Below are 17,596 nucleotides of genomic sequence, written 5' to 3'. Positions count from 1 at the left end.
GTGTAGGGAGTGCAGTGGTGGCAGCAGCAGTAGAAGCCAAAGTGGGTGTGAGAGGGTGTCACTGGTAGTGGGTAGTTGTAACTGTGGCATGTGGGGCTTGGGTCACAAACCTTGCAACTTACAGGGGTTTGGGTGGAGGGTGGGAAAAGCTTCCTGAGCAATGTCTGTGGCAGTGGAGGAGAGCTGGCAGCTTTGCCACCGTGTGATCTAATGCCACACCTTGGATGCCAGATGAAGTGTTTATCTAATTATTCTTTTTATTAATAGAAATTTGGGAGTCTATCAGGGTAAAAGCCTTATTGATCAGAGAAGCTGCAGAGAAGCAACCAGTGACCTTCTCTCTCTCTCTCCTTCCTCCATCTTAGACAAAAGGAAAGACATGTTACAAAATAATCTTTTTGTACACTATGAAGATGTTTCTTTTCCAAGGTGCATTTGATTGGTTTAATAAAAGAGCTAACTGGCCAGTAGCTAGGCGGAGGTACAGGCAGGACAGCAAGACACAGAGGACACTGGGAAGAAGAAGGGTGGAGTCTTAGGAGTCTTCAGAGATGTAGAAAGAAGCAAGATGAATGTGCTGTGTTGAAAGAAATTACCACCATATGGCAGAGGGTAGATAAGAAATATGGGTTATTTTGAAATGTAAGAGTTAGCTAGTAACAAGCCTGAGCTATTTATAATTCATATTGTCTCCATGTCAGTTGTTTGGGAACTGGCAGGTGGGAAAAAACCTCCACCTACATGTGGCCACAGACATCCATACAGACCCTGGCTGTGGTAGGACCATGGACCCAGATATGGTCCAAGGCAGCAGCCCAGCCCAGATGTCACCATGGTCCTAGGTGGCAGCACAGGCAACCTTGGTGAACATGGCCCCCCACAGTAGTGTGGCACTCAGACACCATCATGGCCCCAGGTGGTGGCCCAGACCACAGCAACCAGCAGTGACAGGTGCCACAGATATCAACACAGGCCCTCTCAACTGCTCCAGTGTCCCAGATCAAGACCCGGCCCCTGGTCATAGCCCACACCTAGACATCTCTCTGGACTTGGTTGGCCAGCTGTCCATTCACTTCAGCCAATTCCTCACCACCCTCACCTCTCCAGATCCTCCTCTCTCCCCAGCCCATGACCCATTCCACCTCTCCCTCTTTTCCACTTCCCCACTCTGTACTCTCTCACCAGAATGGTGCCCAACTGCCCAGTGCCAGGGCTCTTGGTTGGATCATGGGTGGCCCTTGCTTGATCATTGCCTGCCCCAGCCATAAGGAATGCCACAGAGCTGTTGCCTTTCCTCTGTCCTGTGCCTGTGCCCAGAGACCTCAGGTAGTACTTGATATAATGATACCTGATCACTTGGTAACTAGGCTCCTGGTTGATTGTGACCCCTACAGACCAAAAAGTCTGGGACCTTAAACATACTATTTGGAAATATTTTTATTTCTGCAGGAAAGATTGTGGGGTCTTCAGATTGCTGAGCATGAAACTCTAGAGTTGCCTTTGGTCCTGTGTGCTTATTTTATCATAGTGGGTATACTATGATTAAAGGATTAATCAACTGTCATTGAACATTTAATATCATTCATAGAGCCTGTGACACCTTCAGGTTTCCATCACCCCTCTTCATTTTCCTTAAAATTCTCCAATATTGGAAAGAACGGTATCTTCTCATGTCATGTTACTATTTTACTGTGTAGATGGTCTTTAACATTCACTAGAAGTTTTGGTGGATGGTGAAACAGTAGGATTCTCCCACTACCTGAAATGTTAGTGTGTGATTTGATAGTATCCACCTGTAGCCCAAGCACTTGGGAGGCTGAGGCAGGAGGATTCCCTAAGTCCAGGACCAGCCTGGGCAGCATAGTAACACGGTAATAAGACCAGTCTGAAACGGGGCAGGAGGGGCCGCGGGGCAAACGCTTTGAGGCTCTGGAATCGCTTCAGATTCTCCAGCGCCTTTTGTCATTGTGTCTTTCCAGTTCACTTTCAGCTCTTTGATGAGCCTGGATTGTTCTCTTTGTTAATTCAGAAGCCTACAGATGATGAAAAGATCACACATTTGGCAGGTCACACCTAAAACACTTTCCAAATTAAAAAAAAAAAAATTGGACCTGAGAGTCTAGTCTAAAAGTAGAGCTAGTGGACAACACAAACTCATACTTGGGAAGAGGACTGAGTGTGGAGTCAGATGTTTGACTTGGTCACTAAATAGTTAAGCACATGGCCTCAAGATGTCAGGAACAGGTAAGATAAAGCCAATATATTGAAAGTACTATCCCAAATTATTTGTCAAAAATATTTGTCTTTTTAATGACATAGGACCTAAAGATACACACTTCTGTCAACAGGGTGTGCTAGTCATCATGTGTAAACATGGATAAAAATGTACTTTCTGTTTGATTAGGAATGTGCACATCCTTTGGTGGATGTGGGTAACAGATGTCTTTTGGGTAACAGATGTCTTGGCTTTTATAGACTAATTGGCAAAGAGGGAGAAAAAGGGAGATAATTAAAGGGGTGGGAAGAGACAGGAGAAAAGTGCAGTCTTCGTGTTGGGGAAAGATCTAATAGACCTCCTTAGTATGGGTAATTGCCTCTCTCTTCACCCTCATTTACTGTCTTATACCATATGACTTAAGGGGAAGTATAAGATAAAGAACCACAAGGAAGGCCTGCTATCTGCTAACAATCAGCATTATCTTGCCATGGAGTATTCTAAAACAACTGACTCATTTCACATCAGGTTTTAAAAAACAAAGTAGGAAAGCATAAATCAAATCAATAATGACAACTTCCATTTTAATTGGCAGCTTATGAATCTGTGCTGAGGATGGTTGGTGTAAATATTCTCTAATTATACAAATGCAACCACTGAGTGGACGGGTGAGAAGCGAAAGATGAGAGATAGAATATGGTATGTGTTACTTTTACATTTTAGGTCTCGTTTAGTTTGCTGGATGCTCCTTGTCTGTTCAGTAGTCCGCCCATTGACCCAGAGTAAGTGGAGCTATTGAACAGATGTTTGAGCCCATCACCATTAACAAATCCTCAATTTTGTCTGTGTTTTCTATCCTGTAAGGTTTAAGGTGAAGTGGTGTTTTCTATGTCTTACTAAAGTCTAGCTTATCCTGGTTTGTGCTAAAATAATACTTTAAACTGAAGGAAATTCTATAGTTTGTTAAGAAACCAGTGGAAATGGCAAATCACTCTGTGATAAGAAATACTATCTAACCGTTTTTAATGAAGAGCCAGTCAGTGCTTTGAAGAGAGATATAGGGGATGTGGGTGGGAGGTCCTCAGAGGGTTACTTACTGTAGAATCTAGATACACTGCAAAGGCAGATTATTTGTTCTAGCTGCAAGGTGCATGGTACTGTGTTTTGTTTGACCACCTGTCCTGTCAGTAGGCTGGTAGATAGAATTTGCCTAAAAATATCCACTCTGCCTTAAATTTCATTGAAATAATACAGATCAAAATTTCAGATATCAGTAATAATGACTAACTTATTTCTGTTATATTAACGTTGTATTTTATTTAGCCTCTAGAAACTAGTGGGGTGACCAGATTAGTTCTTAACACCATGGCAGCTTCGGTGGGATAGAAACAAGATCACTTGTGTAGTCTAGAGACTGGTACATTCAGTCAATTACTTGATTTTTTATGCCTCATTTCATATCTGTAAAATGAAGGTAACTGGCAATCAAGTTCCCCTGGGAATTGGACACCATGATAAATGCATGTGAGATCAGCATGTGCTTAAATGTTGAGTGGTTGATGGCTGTTTTCATTCAGTGGGTCCATACATACCTTAGTTGGTTTCCTCGACTTCCTGGCTTCGCTCCTTCTGGAAACAAAAAAATTAAGATAAAAAAAATCCATTTATTTTTATTTTATATGTATGGTTCTTTTTCTTGCATATATGTCTGGGCACCATGTGCATGCAGTGCCTGGGAAGGCCAGAAAAGAGTGATGGATACATTGGAACTGGAGCTACACATAATCATTTGGGTGGTGGGAGGCAAATCCAGGTCCTGTGCAAGGGAGCCAAGCGTTCTTAGCTGCTGAGACAGCTCTCCAGCCCAGAGAATTTAACATTCTGATGACCTTCGTGACACAGGGTTTGAGATAGTGTGTCAAAGAGCTAGTCTACCCACTTTCAGCCCCTTACATATGAGCGTATGGACCAGCCATAGAGCGGCAAGTGTTTCTCATGCTTTATCATATCAGCTGTCCATGAACTGCTAATGTAGAGTCACCATATCTGTCAAATGCAGGTAGTGCTCTACAGGGATGTCAACATTTCTGGGCTCAGCGCCCTTACTTTGGTTCACTTGTAGAGGACACTGTGCCTCCCCAGCGTCAGCCAGGAAGTGAGGGACAAAGCCAAGCCAGAGGTCCTCCTTTCCTGTATCTACTGGCTGTGGTAAAAGTTAAGAAATGCATCAAAGCTTATCAAAACAGTACAGATCAACCTGAGTTGTTATTCCTTCACTGCTAACTTTCTTCTGTTACATTAGATTTATAGTCTATTCCCAGTTGCTAAAAACTAGTGGGATGAGAGAAAAGCCTATCCTGGACCTTGAAAAGCATGAGGATACCCAGTCCCACTGGCAGAGCAGAGAGACACACATTTGTCAGGCCCTTTAAATGGCTGTTGCCTCCTGCTTCCTGCAGCTATTCTTGCAGGGCTCATGGAGGACTGTTGATGGTTTCTGTAAGAAAACTAGTTTTACTCTCTTGAATGTTAGGAGCGGTGGTTACTAATGCTTGTGTCATACTTCCTATGTGTCAGAAAGAAGCACAAAAGATTGATATGATTAATTTACTCTCCACAGCAACACGATGAGGCAGTATGTTGCCACTGTAGTTATCACCTTTCAGATGAGGCCCAGAGGGACTAGGTAATGTCCAAGATGACAAAGCTTGTGCGATCAGGTGCTGAAGCCACTTGACAGGTTGGGAAATGCTGTGATTCCACAGTCAGAGGCACCCGGTTAATGACTGCTCTTTGTAGGATTTCTCTTTTATGTAAGGGACCTGACTTAATATGCTTTTGTGGGTGCTGAAGTTTTTGACAGAGTCTCACTAGGTAGCCCTGGCTGGCCTGGAACTTGCGGAGGTCCATCTGCCTCTGCCTCCTGAGTGCTGGGATTAAAGGTGTGCGCCACCTTAACACGTGTTTTAGTCTCTTTGGTTGTAAGCCTTAGCCTTTCATGGCTGCACCGTCTCTCCAGCCTCCAGAAATTAACACATTTCTTAATCACTAGGTTTTGTACACCTGGCTGTCTGGAATCTCAGCCAACTTAGAGTATGTGATTCTCCTACAGCTTATTACTATTGATAAAAAGAGTATTTATTCATGATTACTCACTTATAAATTGAATATTTTGTTAGTATAAAATTAGGTCTAGTTTTAGCAATTAGAAATTTAAGGACTAATTTTATTAACTGATAATATAGCAAAGTTTTGGATATTAAGATAATTGGGGGTAGTTATCATTTAACAAAATATTCATTTTTTGAAACATTTAAAGTTACAATAGAAACATTTAGAATTGCAATATTTAGAAATGGTAAGTTGAAATGTAAATATGAAAAAATTACAACTTCTGGACTCTATACTGACTTCATATCAAGACAGAAATATCAAATCTTTTGGACACATTTGTGAGGGTGTGAGTGTGAGTGGTAATGGGGATGTTTAAGATGATATATTAATAAACATTAATTTATCAACATCAAAGTTTTAAAAGTTTTATTGTCATCATTATAATAAACTCTATTATCAATGTACTTTATGTTGTGGAATAGGGGTGCCCATTAAAAATCTACATCTGAAGGTTAAAATCTACATTCAAATGGCTGTCATTCTAAGATATATTCCTTAGTGGAAGGGGAATAGAATGCTTTATCAGTGCCTTCAAGGTGCCTACAACAATAGCAACCTTTAGGTGTCCACTAGTTTTAGACCTATGTGTTTCTATAATTCGTTTTGTGTTCTGCACATGCATTTAAAGGGTTGGAAAAATGTAAATGAATATAGCGTGCTGGCTTGTTGGGTTGCAGTTGCCCCTGCCTTGAATCATTGTTCTAGAAGCTGTGCCAGCCAGCTCCTTGTTGCTGAGCTACTGTTTCCTAGCATTTCCTAGGCACTATCGATTTAGGAGTAAACCGATTGAGCTTGAAAAGGATTTAGAGTGTGGACTAGGAAAACATAGTAACTATAGGAACCACTGTCTAAATTATAATAACCATACAGAGGATAACTGATTGAGTAGCCTGTTTAATGAAGCACAGGATGGAGAGGGTGTCTTCATCAGATTTTAAAACCTGTCTTCGAGTTATGTTAAGATTGAATTTCTGTTCTCAAGTACCACAAAGTAAATGCATGATGTCTTCTACATTTTAAAGCTTCTTGCCTTACTTTTTCCAGGACTGAAGTGTGTGTGTCTTTTGTGTGATTCTTCCAACTTTACCTGCCAAACTGAAGGAGCATGTTGGGCCTCTGTCATGTTGACCAATGGGAAAGAGCAGGTGATCAAATCCTGCGTGTCCCTTCCGGAATTAAATGCTCAAGTCTTCTGCCACAGTTCCAACAACGTGACCAAAACTGAATGTTGCTTCACAGACTTCTGCAACAACATCACGCTGCATCTTCCAACAGGTAAGGGGCTGCATAGCCCCACTCACTCCTAATTATGTTTTACTCTTGGAAGACGATAAGCATGGCAGAAACCAAACCATCTAATGTTTCTTGAGATGAAAATGTGTGTTTTACGGTTCTTCTTATTTTTGGTGGGCGAAATTCTCTAGAGTCTAGCTGAGGTTGATGCTTTAATTTTTGAATTGCACATCACTGTCAGAACATTGACAATAATGTCACAATCTTGAGGAAATTTGACCACATGAATCACAATTTTTTGACATTAATTAATGGACCTCAAGTAAAATGTCAATTTTTGTGAATTCTTTTTATCAAAGAAAAGAAAAGAAAAGAAAGGATATTTAACCTTCAGTGATAGAAATAGATCATCAGCCTACCCTAGGAGATGGGAAGGGACAAGAGAATGTTCTGGAATGATGGAAACAGTCATATGTGCATCAAGTGTCATCAAACTGAAGGGTGTGTGCTTTATCATGTTAAAATCATGCCTCCCTAATACTGATTTTTAAAAAATGAAATCTGGTTCCTGGATGAGTTTGAGGGTACCACAGAATACACAATTGATCTGGGAGGAATCTGCATTCTACCAACCAAGATCCTTTGATTGCTCAGCTGCATAAGTAGCATCTTGTCCTGAAGAGATGTTGTTCAAGCCCTGTCCTGTATTCATGCTCACTGGCAGAGCATGGCCTTCAAAAAAGCCACTGCCGCAGCCAATGGGACTTTCCCCTTCATTCCCATGCACCTTTTGTATCTTGTCACAGATAGAACCAACAATCAATAGAAAGCTTTACTTTAGCATGCCTCTGGTTCTCACGTAAACTAGGGAAGGAAACTCCCACGGCGTTTCACATCATCACCAAGTCCAGGAGAGCTGTGTAGAAGACAGAGGGAGGAAGTGTGATCTAAACCAACATTGCAGTTGGCTTTAGGACATGAAACGGGCTGACCATAACTTGTCAGGTTGAACCATGGGAAGTAATACTTAGAACAGCACTTCCTAAAGGATGGAATGGGTACCACGGTGGTACTTGAAAGAATTTTGAGAATTTTTAGGTGACAATTGAAGTGATAAACACAACATTGGACTTCAAAAGAACAGTTGTAGGTCTGTACTGAAAAATCACAATGAACTTTGTTAGTGTGTGTAACTCACTTATCTTGATAAGAAATTCTAAATACTTCTAAAACAAATGTTATTAAATAATATGAATTATGTAATTAGATTTCCTAATTCTCTTGCTTTTTTTCCAGATGTCTTATTTCATGTTACTATATCTTTAACATTTAGGGTTTTGTTTTTCAAGACAGGGCTTCTCTGTATAGCCCTGACTGGCTGTTCTGGAACTTGATCTGTAGACAAGCCTGGCCTCGAACTCACAGAGATCCTCCTGCTTCTGTCTCCCCAGTGCTGGGATTAAAGGTGTGCACCACCACTGTCCTTATAGTTTTTATATTTAGGGTATGTTCAGTTTCAATTTGTGTAAAATGACACAGCCCATAACGGCAAGGCAAAGGCATAATTTTATTTTTTTCCCATGTGGGTAGAAAGTTGTTTTAACATTCCGCATCAGTTGTTGAAAGCTCTGACCTTGGGGCTGGAGAGATGGCTCTCTGGTTAAGAGCATTGGCTGCTCTTCCCAAAGACGCAGGTTTGATTCCCAGCATCCACACAGCAGCCTATAGCCCTCTGTAACTCCAGTCCGAAGGGATCTTCTGCCCATGTTTGGCTTCTGTGGGTACTGCACGTACTTGGTGCACAGATATACACAAAGGCAAAACATGTCTATGCATAAAATAAATATAAATAAATCTTTAAAAAAATAAAAGCCCTGGCATTTCCATGTAGAGTTATCTTGTTACTTTAGTTGAAAGTAAGGTAGATCTATGTGTGTATGTGTATATATGTTTAAATGGGTACATTTGTGGATGCTTTGGGCTATATAGTTTTTCTGTGCCTTAAGCTACTACTGAACTGTCTTGATTAAACTACAGGTGTTTAAAAAATATTGAAATTGGGATGTATGACCCTTCTAGCTTGTTTTAAAAAGAGCTTATTTGAGCATTATAAGTAATTTTAATTTTCATTTAAATTTAGCCAGTTTGATTATTTCTGCAAAGCATACTCAGAGATTTTGATGAACTGAACTGGATATATAGGATAATCTGGAGAGAATTATCATGTTAACAAAATTGATCAATGAACATAGTATAATTCCCTATTTATTTCATTCTGTAATTACTCTTAGTTTTGTTTGTAGTTGTCAGGGAACACATCTTAGGCATAGTTCATTGAGTTTACTAAACTTCTCAATGTGATTGTGAATGACACTTTTAGTATCTCAGTTTGGAAATGCTAATTTATCCTATGTTGAAAAGCTCACTTGTTAATTGATCTCACATCACGATAGTGAAGATAATATATTGGTTCTAGTGTTCTTTTGCTTTGCTTTGCTTTTTTTTTTTTCCCGGAAGTTTCTTTGGACTTTTCCATTATTTGTGAATATAGTCATTGTAAAAGTCTCCGTTCTGATCTGTGTTCATTTTGTTTCTCTTTCTTGTGTTTTTGCATAACTAGGGATGTCTAGGGTGCTGGTTATTGGAGGCCGTGGAAGCAAAGGCTCTTGCTGTCCCAGGGAAAGTGCTTGGTCCCTTATTGCCTTTTATTTCTTTGTTTATGTTTCTGTTTTGAGACAGAGCTTGCTTGGCATTCACTATGTAGCTCAGGCTGCTCTTAAATTCATGGCTATCTTCTTGTCTCCAGTAAGTACTAGGATTTATAGAACTGTGTCTACCACTCCTGACCATCAGTCCTTTTGCCATCAATTATTCCATTAACTGTAGGTTCTGGGTGCTCTGTATTAATTGGGAGAAATGTCTTTTATTTTTAATTTGTTGAAATTTGTTTTTAGTCCTAACTGGATATTCATTTTTTCAAACATTTTATGGCTTTTATTAAGATTATCCTATAACAGTGGTTGTATTAATTAGATGCCAAACATTTATCCATAGAAGAGGAAATATGTGTTTTGTAGCCAATAACTAATATGTCTATAAGAAATGCTATGTATGTCATTGAATTCAAACATCCTTATTTACACTAAGAATTTGTATCATTTAGTGACATTGTATGGTAAATGGGCACTCAATTGAATAGGGCTACATACAGGACATGTGGTCTCCTTGTGCAGAGTTGTTCTTGAGGGGGGCTAGGAATAGCTCTTAGTTTTGCGTGGAACAGTAGCTATATGGAGGAAGATTTGAAACTTCTTAGCTAAGCACAGACCATGACAACAATGACAGTATTTTCATGTCATCAGAGAGTGTGGTCGGTGACCTTGCTCTGCCTGGTATGGATCTGTCAGTTATAAACGTGATCATGCATATATTGGGTTATAGAAAAGTGCTCTAAAGAATGGGGAGATATTTCTACAGTACTTGACAGTGAGCTCCGTGTTCATCACCCAAACCAAGGAAAGAAAACCAAGAGTTAACCAGGAGCAGTTATATAGATGGGAAACTTCCTCTCAGGATTCTAAGAGGACCCTTGTCCCTCCCATGCTCTCTGTCTTTCTCTTTCTTCCTTTCTTCCTTCCTTCCTTTCTTCCTTCCTTCCTTCCTTCCTTTCTTCCTTCCTTCCTTCCTTCCTTCCTTCCTTCCTTCCTTCCTTTCTTCCTTCCTTCCTTCCTTCCTTTCTTCCTTCCTTCCTTCTTTCCTCCCTCCCTCCCTCCCTCTCTCTCTTTCTTTTTTTAAAAAGACTTATTTAATATGTATACAGTGTTTTGCTTGCATGTATGCCTGCAGGCCAGAAGAGGGCACAAGATCTTGTTACAGATGATTGTGAGTCACCATGTGATTGCTGGGAATTGAACTCAGGATCTCTGGAAGAGCAGCCAGTGCTCTTAACTGCTTAGCCATCTCTCCAGTCCCTCTCTCACCCCTCTCCCTGCCTTTCATCCATCATCCTCCAGGCCATTTGTAGATAACTGATTTGATGAAGGACCAAGTCTCTACCTGCTTCAGGTGGCCCTCTTCTTCTCTTAGATCTTGTAGTTATGGCCTCTTGGTTTGTTTCTTTGGGAAAAAATTTCTACCTTGAATAAAGCTTGTGCCTCCTCCACCCAGTCTGGTCACAGCTGTGGCCCTAGTAAGGCACAGCTGGACAACTGCTGGCCCTTACTCCTTCTTCCTTCCTCTAAGTGCTTTGAAATGTTTGACGCCAATTTCTAACAGCTTTCCTATGGGTTCCTATTGTGACACAGAGAGTCATTTTGTCTCATTTCTTTTTTCACCTCATGGGGACAGAGAACAAGAATTTTACAAAACAAATCTTTAAAATGTGTAAGGTGCTTCAATCGTTGCTATTTCCTGAAAAAAAAAAAAAGTGCTGGTTGGAGCCCACTGATAGGCTTAGTCACAGTTTAAGAAACACTATTTAAACTGATATTTAAAGGTTAGAATTTGTAAATGGATCAAGGGCATTTATTATTTCAATTCACTAGTATAAAAAACTATTCAAAATGTTAGTTACTATTTTAATTTCACACATTTTCCTTTTAAATGGCCTAAAATTGATTAGATTTAAGACAAATTAATTCATATCACTGAGACTGAAATTTAATTTAGATCATATTTAAATTGAATCATTTTCTCTTAAAACATACCTTCTGGTTTAATTTTACACATGGGTATACTTTTCAGGAGTTGGTAGTTTTATTTGATAGAAGTAAGCTTATATTTTGGTAGAAATATAATACTAGAAAATTTTCTCTCTTCCCTGAAGATTATCAAAACAGATATTGTTGAGACATCACTGAAGAAATAAATAATTTTCCAAGCTCAATGTGAGCACACGTACAGGCTTTTTCCTCCAAAATTTGGAAAGGAAACTTTTACAAACAGAAAACATGCTAGTCCCACAAATCAAATGTGGTCTCATGTCTGAAATTTAATATAGAGTATACAAGTGAATTAAACAAGAGAATTAGGCATGTTTTACGTCTAATCTCTTCTTCCTACTTATTCTTAGAGCAAAAAGAGAAAGCCTTTTTAGCAGCTGCCTTTTTATGGGGGTCTCTTTCTCATTTTGGTCCAGTGCCCTTTGACCCAGTCCTCCCTACAGTTGTGACATTTGCCTGATGTCCATTCTCTGCTTCCTCTGAGATAAGGAGAGAAGATAGTTTGGCTGGAATATTTCATTTCCAGAAGTCAATCAAGTATTCCTAGCCCTTCAAGGATATTTCTATTTCAAAAGGAATATACTGATTTGTGTGTGTTAGGATGCGCTATGGGGAGCATCTGTATGGAGCAAACAAATAATAAGTAAAAAAAATTTTATACTCTAGAGTATATTTGTCCCAATAGTGGCTCTGTGAGTCCCATAGTCCATTCCCCTCAGTTTTTCTCACATTTTTTATAAATGTTACTGCAATAACACAGCTCTCACCTCAAAGGGAATACGAGAAAGTTTATTCTGAAGTCAAAGTTGAGTGACTGTGGCCCAGAAACACAGCTTTAAGTTATTCCAAATTTCCACTTTCCAACATGGAACAAGTTTCAGGAAGGTTTTTTAGTAATTGAACAAAGAAAATTCATAAATCAAGGAACTTTTCAAATAGGGTGGAGGAAACATGAAGTAGGGGTTACCGCACAGTGGAGAAATGGCCGTAGGCCTCAGACGCAGTGTGGTAGCATAACTGGTCCTATGCTTGGTGGGGATATATATATGTATTTAATCTCTTTTTTCTTTGGTGGGTCACACTTTTTTATTTATTTATTTATTTATTTATTTATTTATTTATTTATTTATTTATTTATTTTGGATTTTCGAGACAGGGTTTCTCTGTGTAGCTTTGCGCCTCTCCTGGAACTCACTTGGTAGCCCAGGCTGGCCTCGAACTCACAGAGATCCGCCTGGCTCTGCCTCCCGAGTGCTGGGATTAAAGGCGTGCGCTATCACTGCCCGGCTGTATTTAATCTCTTTATCAGGATGATCAGTTCAGCTTCATCTGCTCTCTACAGGATTCTAGTCAGGTCCAACACAGAGGTGAGGTGAGCGAAGATTGACTCTGAAGATTGTCCAAGACAAACTGGCTTCAGACTCTAGAGCTGCAACATCCCAAACTTCCCTATGTCATCGCTTTCCCAGGAACTCTCCTTCACTCTTGGTGTAAACTGTATTTTGTAAACTCCTCCCCCTCCTTTTTTTTTTTTTTCCTAATTTTTGACCTTTATCCATTTCAATGTCTACAGCTTCTTTAGGTTGATTTCTGTTGTTTTCGGTTCTGCTGACTCATCCTTCCTGACTGAATGCCTTGTTTGTGATTTTTGAATGTGAGTTTGTTTTGGGGGATCCTTATCTGGAGAAATGGTGGAAACCTAGCTTCAGTTTGATTCCCCAGAGAAGACTGACATTAATTTTTGCCAAATGTCTGGGGGTGCAGTCCACCCAAATCCATTCCATATTTTGGGTAAACATAGAGAACGAGTTCTAAGCCTGATTTTCCTTTCTTCCCTCCCCACTTCCCCTTCCACTTTTCCTTCTCTTCCCCCTCTGTCCCTTCCTTTTCTTTCTGCCCTACTGGAAACTGTGATTGAGATAGAGGTCTGCACACCTGTCTTCCTCTGTTGAAGATTTTCTTTGTTTCGTTTTCAAGGCAGTGGCATACACAGTTGCCTGCTTTACATGGGCATCTCTGAGCTGACTTCTCATTGTTTCTCAACCACATTTTGCGTGGTCTGGATTGTCACTGTCATTTTGGCTGCTGAGCAATTCATTTATTTTTTCCCAACCTTAATCATAAAACAGAAGAAAATCATTTCTATTTTATTTAGCATTTCCATGTGGACTGTACCAGGAAGGGTGCCTGTGGCCATCTAAAGTGGAACTTGGCAAAAATGGCAACTCTAGAATGTCTTATTTTTGAAATGATACTGGCATAAATATCTATCCATCTGGAAGAAAACAGGGTTGTATCACAGTGTCACAACATATACAAAAATAAATTACAGCTTGATTAAATATCTAATTGTGACATATAGAACAATTTAAATGTCAGAGGCAAATTTAGAAAAAAAAAGATTGTATGACTTTATAGTATGGAAACTGTTCCTAAATAAGACAGGAAACTCAGATCTATAAAAGGAAAAGACAAATATAATTGAGTACATGAAAACTAAAATAAAAATGAATGAGAAAAGAACATAAATAAAACTAAAATATAAATTAAATATTGGGTAGAACTATTTGTAGCTTATATGACTGAGAAAAAGTGACATATTTAGAAGATACTCTGTGTGTGTGTGTGTGTGTGTGTGTGTGTGTGTGTGTGTGTGTGTATGTGTGTGTGTGTGTGACTGACTGACTGACTAGGGGAAAGGAGGAAGAGAGAACAGTTCTAAATGAAAAACCGAGGCAGGAGCAAGCAACAAGACTAGCATTTTCACAACAGAGCGGCAGAGAAATTCCAAAGTGATCAGTATTGAAATGGTGTTCAACCTCACGAATAGCCGAAGAGACAGACATTAATGTGGCCATATACAATTTTCCACCCATTAGATTAGTCAGGATGTTTTCAACTAAGAGTCATCAGGAAATTAGATAATAGTGTCTTAAGTGATGAAAGAGCGCATTGATAAAGATGTCAAGAAATTGGGATGTAATGTGGGTGCGTGGTTTCTTAGAAAAGGAACTGAATGCCGTCACTGTGAGCACCTTTACCAGCGAGGACATCCTCACTAACCATTATGATCTTTGTACCTGTACCTTTCTTTTTTTTTTTTTTTTTTGTTTTTTTTTTTTTGTTTTTCGAGACAGGGTTTCTCTGTGTAGCTTTGCGCCTTTTTCCTGGAACTCACTTGGTAGCCCAGGCTGGCCTCGAACTCACAGAGATCCGCCTGGCTCTGCCTCCCGAGTGCTGGGATTAAAGGCGTGCGCCACCACCGCCCGGCAACCTGTACCTTTCTGACTCTTGTGGATCTGCCTTCATTAATGAAGCAAATGCTGTGTTTTGTTATGAGTGTGTTCAAGTTTCAAGAGCATAAGTGTCAAGAAGCTTAGTTTGCCAAGTTAGGCAATCCAATTGAAGTGAGTATGTTCAAATGAAATAGCAAGTCTCTTTAGATTTTATTGTAAATCTAAACCAACCATGTAATCTCATCTCCTTCTGACCCCAGGCAAGACTTTTAGCTTAGTCCTACACAGAGCAGAAAACAGAAATACTAACATTCCTGACACCCAGTGAGCAGGGGCTGGCTATTGGCAGACTTCAGGATCTGCTTACTATGGTGGGGTGGCATAGAATTCTCCAGATAAAAACTTTCTTACATTTCAGAAAACATCAATCAGGCCAACTGATCCTGGAAGGGAGGATATATGTGCTCAGGATGAAGACACTTTCACGTCAGGCCTGGAGGAGACAGAGAAGCACAAGATCAGTATGTAGTGCAGAATAACCAATACAGGGCACATAAGAGAGCAAGAGGAGGAACCACGGGATGTTAATAGCAGTTAAGAGACCTGCTCTTGTAGAGAACTGGGGTTCAGTTCTCAGCACCCATATAGTGGCTCAAAACGGTCTATATTCCAGTTCCAGATGATCTTATGTCCTCTTCTGGTCTTCATGAGCAGCAGGAATGCAGGCAGCACAATACATACTTGAAGGAAAATACTATATGCGTTAAAAATTAAATAAATCTTACAAGTATAGAAATGTGTTTAAAGGAACACGTATGTAGGGAATTACCAGGAAGAAATGATAGCTTCAGTGCTCTCCTTGGATTAAGGAAACGAAGGTAAATGTGAAAATATTCATAGAGAATAAGGAACCATAAAAGAGTGACTTAGTAGATGTGAGCAGTAGCAGAAGAAAAGAGTTTAATAGAAATATACGACTGAAATAAAAAAACTGAAGGAATAGCTTCAACAACTCAAGAGAAATTATAAATCTGAAGTCTGGGCCAAAAGGAATTGTTTCCTGTGTGTTGTGCAGAGAATAAAGGGCGGAAATGTGAAGAGAGGTAACAAAAGGATTAGCATGAGGTCTTACATAATGGTACAAAGGAGCAGCGAGAACAAAACAAAAACCTCGGCATAAAACACTGTCTACACAGTTAGTTGCTCAGAACCTATGAAACACATGAGTCCACACATCTCAGAAACTCAGTAAGTATCACCAGGACAAGTGGGAAGAAAGCCCTGACATGGTGTATAATGGTTGGACACCAACTCAAAGGGAAAGCCTTAAATTTGGCAAAGAAAAAAAAAAAACCAAACTCAGAGGAGACACAGTAAAGATGGACGTTGACCTCTCAATAGTGAAGAGTAAAGAGACAGGGACTTGAATTATGTCACCAATATTCTGAGAAAATGGCCAGGCACACAGACTCTATGTTCAGAAAAGTGACCTTTGAAGCACAGGGGGAAGGGCAGGAAAGATTGACAGCAGTGGACATAGAATGAGTTGGGCCTTATGAGAACTCTGACCCAGGACATTCTAGAGGACTCACTCCAGTCTAGACAGAGCACAGCTCTGACATACGTGTAGGAAAGACAGGTGAGGGCTATGTAACTGACTAGACACGCTGTTGAGCATCAGAAGAAGTAATGCCCATGGGTCGTTAAGAATACTATAAACCCATCATTATACCTAAAGGTAGCATGTTATGAACATCAGGAGAAGCATGCACAGAGTTAGTGTTCTGAAGAGTTGGTTAGACCTAGACCGAGCATAAAGCTACTAGTAAGCATTGCTCAAATATGTTTTCCTATCACTGTTGCCTCCTCCCCACACATGTAAAAGAACAGAAGGAGAATATTCTTTGTCGTCTGTGAAAATGAAAAGTAGAACGTGGAAAACAACATGGCAGATGTCAAGGTAAGAAAGACTACAGTAGGGAGACAAATGAAAGGGGAAGGGCAGGTCAGGATTTTAAAAGCTAGCAATTAAAGGTAACTAAGTCAAGCATGCTAGTTAGAATAAAAGATTCCCAAATCGGAGAAAAACTAACTCAACTACATCTTTAAAAATATGTATCTGCGGGGCTGGTGAGACGGCTCCATATGAAAGGTCACTTGCCGCCCAAGTCTGCTGACGTGAGTTTGTATTTCTGGAACCCACATAAAGGCAGAAGGAGAGCTGACTCCAGGAAAACTGCCTCTGACACAGTGGCATGTGCACGCTTCAGCCCCCACCATCAAACATGCAAACAATAATAAAAAAAACACAAACAACAGTAAACAAGTAAAAATTTTAATCTAAACTTATTTGTGTGTGTGTGTGTGTGTGTGTGTGTGTGTGTGTGTGTGTGTGTGTGTGTGCCTGTCCTTGTACCACAACTCTCTGGAGGCTAGAGGACAACTTGTGGGAGTCAGTTCTCGCCTTCCACCATGTGGGTCAAACTCAGGTCATCAGACTTGGCAATAGATTCCTTTATCCCGTAAACCATTTTATCTCGCCCAACTTAGTCAATAAAAATTGACATTTATTTACTTATGTGTATGTACATACGCATGTGAGTTGGTGGCCATGTACTCCAGTGTATATGTGGTAGTCAGAGGACAACTTGTGGGAATCTCTTCCTCTATCATGTGGATTCCAGGAAGAGAACTCACTTTGTCACGTGTTCCAAGTGACTTCACTGCTGGGCCATCTCTCTGCCTCCTAATTAAAAAAAAAAAAAAAACAGACATCTGTACACATGTTTATAGAAACATTAAAATCAGTCTAATGGAAAAGATATAACCTATACATTAAACGAAGGTGTTCATTTACTTTTGCTAATAGAAGACAGAATAAACTTCAATGCAAAAGAGTGGTTGGAGTTAAAAATGGTCTGGTCAAAGGGTGTAGCTCTGTGGAAGAGCACGCACTTCACACCACATACACACACACACACACACACACACACACACACACACACACACACACGAAA

The 17,596-nt window shown here is 40.0% G+C and overlaps 1 protein-coding gene across 1 annotated transcript in view; it reads left to right on the top strand.

Moving 5' to 3' along the window:
• Positions 1–17,596, top strand: part of Acvr1c (activin A receptor type 1C) — an 88,599-nt gene that overhangs the window by 33,618 nt on the left and 37,385 nt on the right. The window contains 1 exon segment of the mRNA XM_052724227.1: positions 6,434–6,664. Coding sequence (XP_052580187.1) covers positions 6,434–6,664 — 231 coding nt within the window.

This window comes from Peromyscus californicus, unplaced genomic scaffold (assembly GCF_007827085.1).
Source record: "Peromyscus californicus insignis strain IS unplaced genomic scaffold, ASM782708v3 Scaffold_7__1_contigs__length_154581171, whole genome shotgun sequence".
NCBI classification, from domain to species: Eukaryota; Metazoa; Chordata; class Mammalia; order Rodentia; family Cricetidae; genus Peromyscus; species Peromyscus californicus.
Note: the sequence above shows the minus strand (reverse complement) of the source record. Positions and strands in the feature narration are given on the sequence as shown.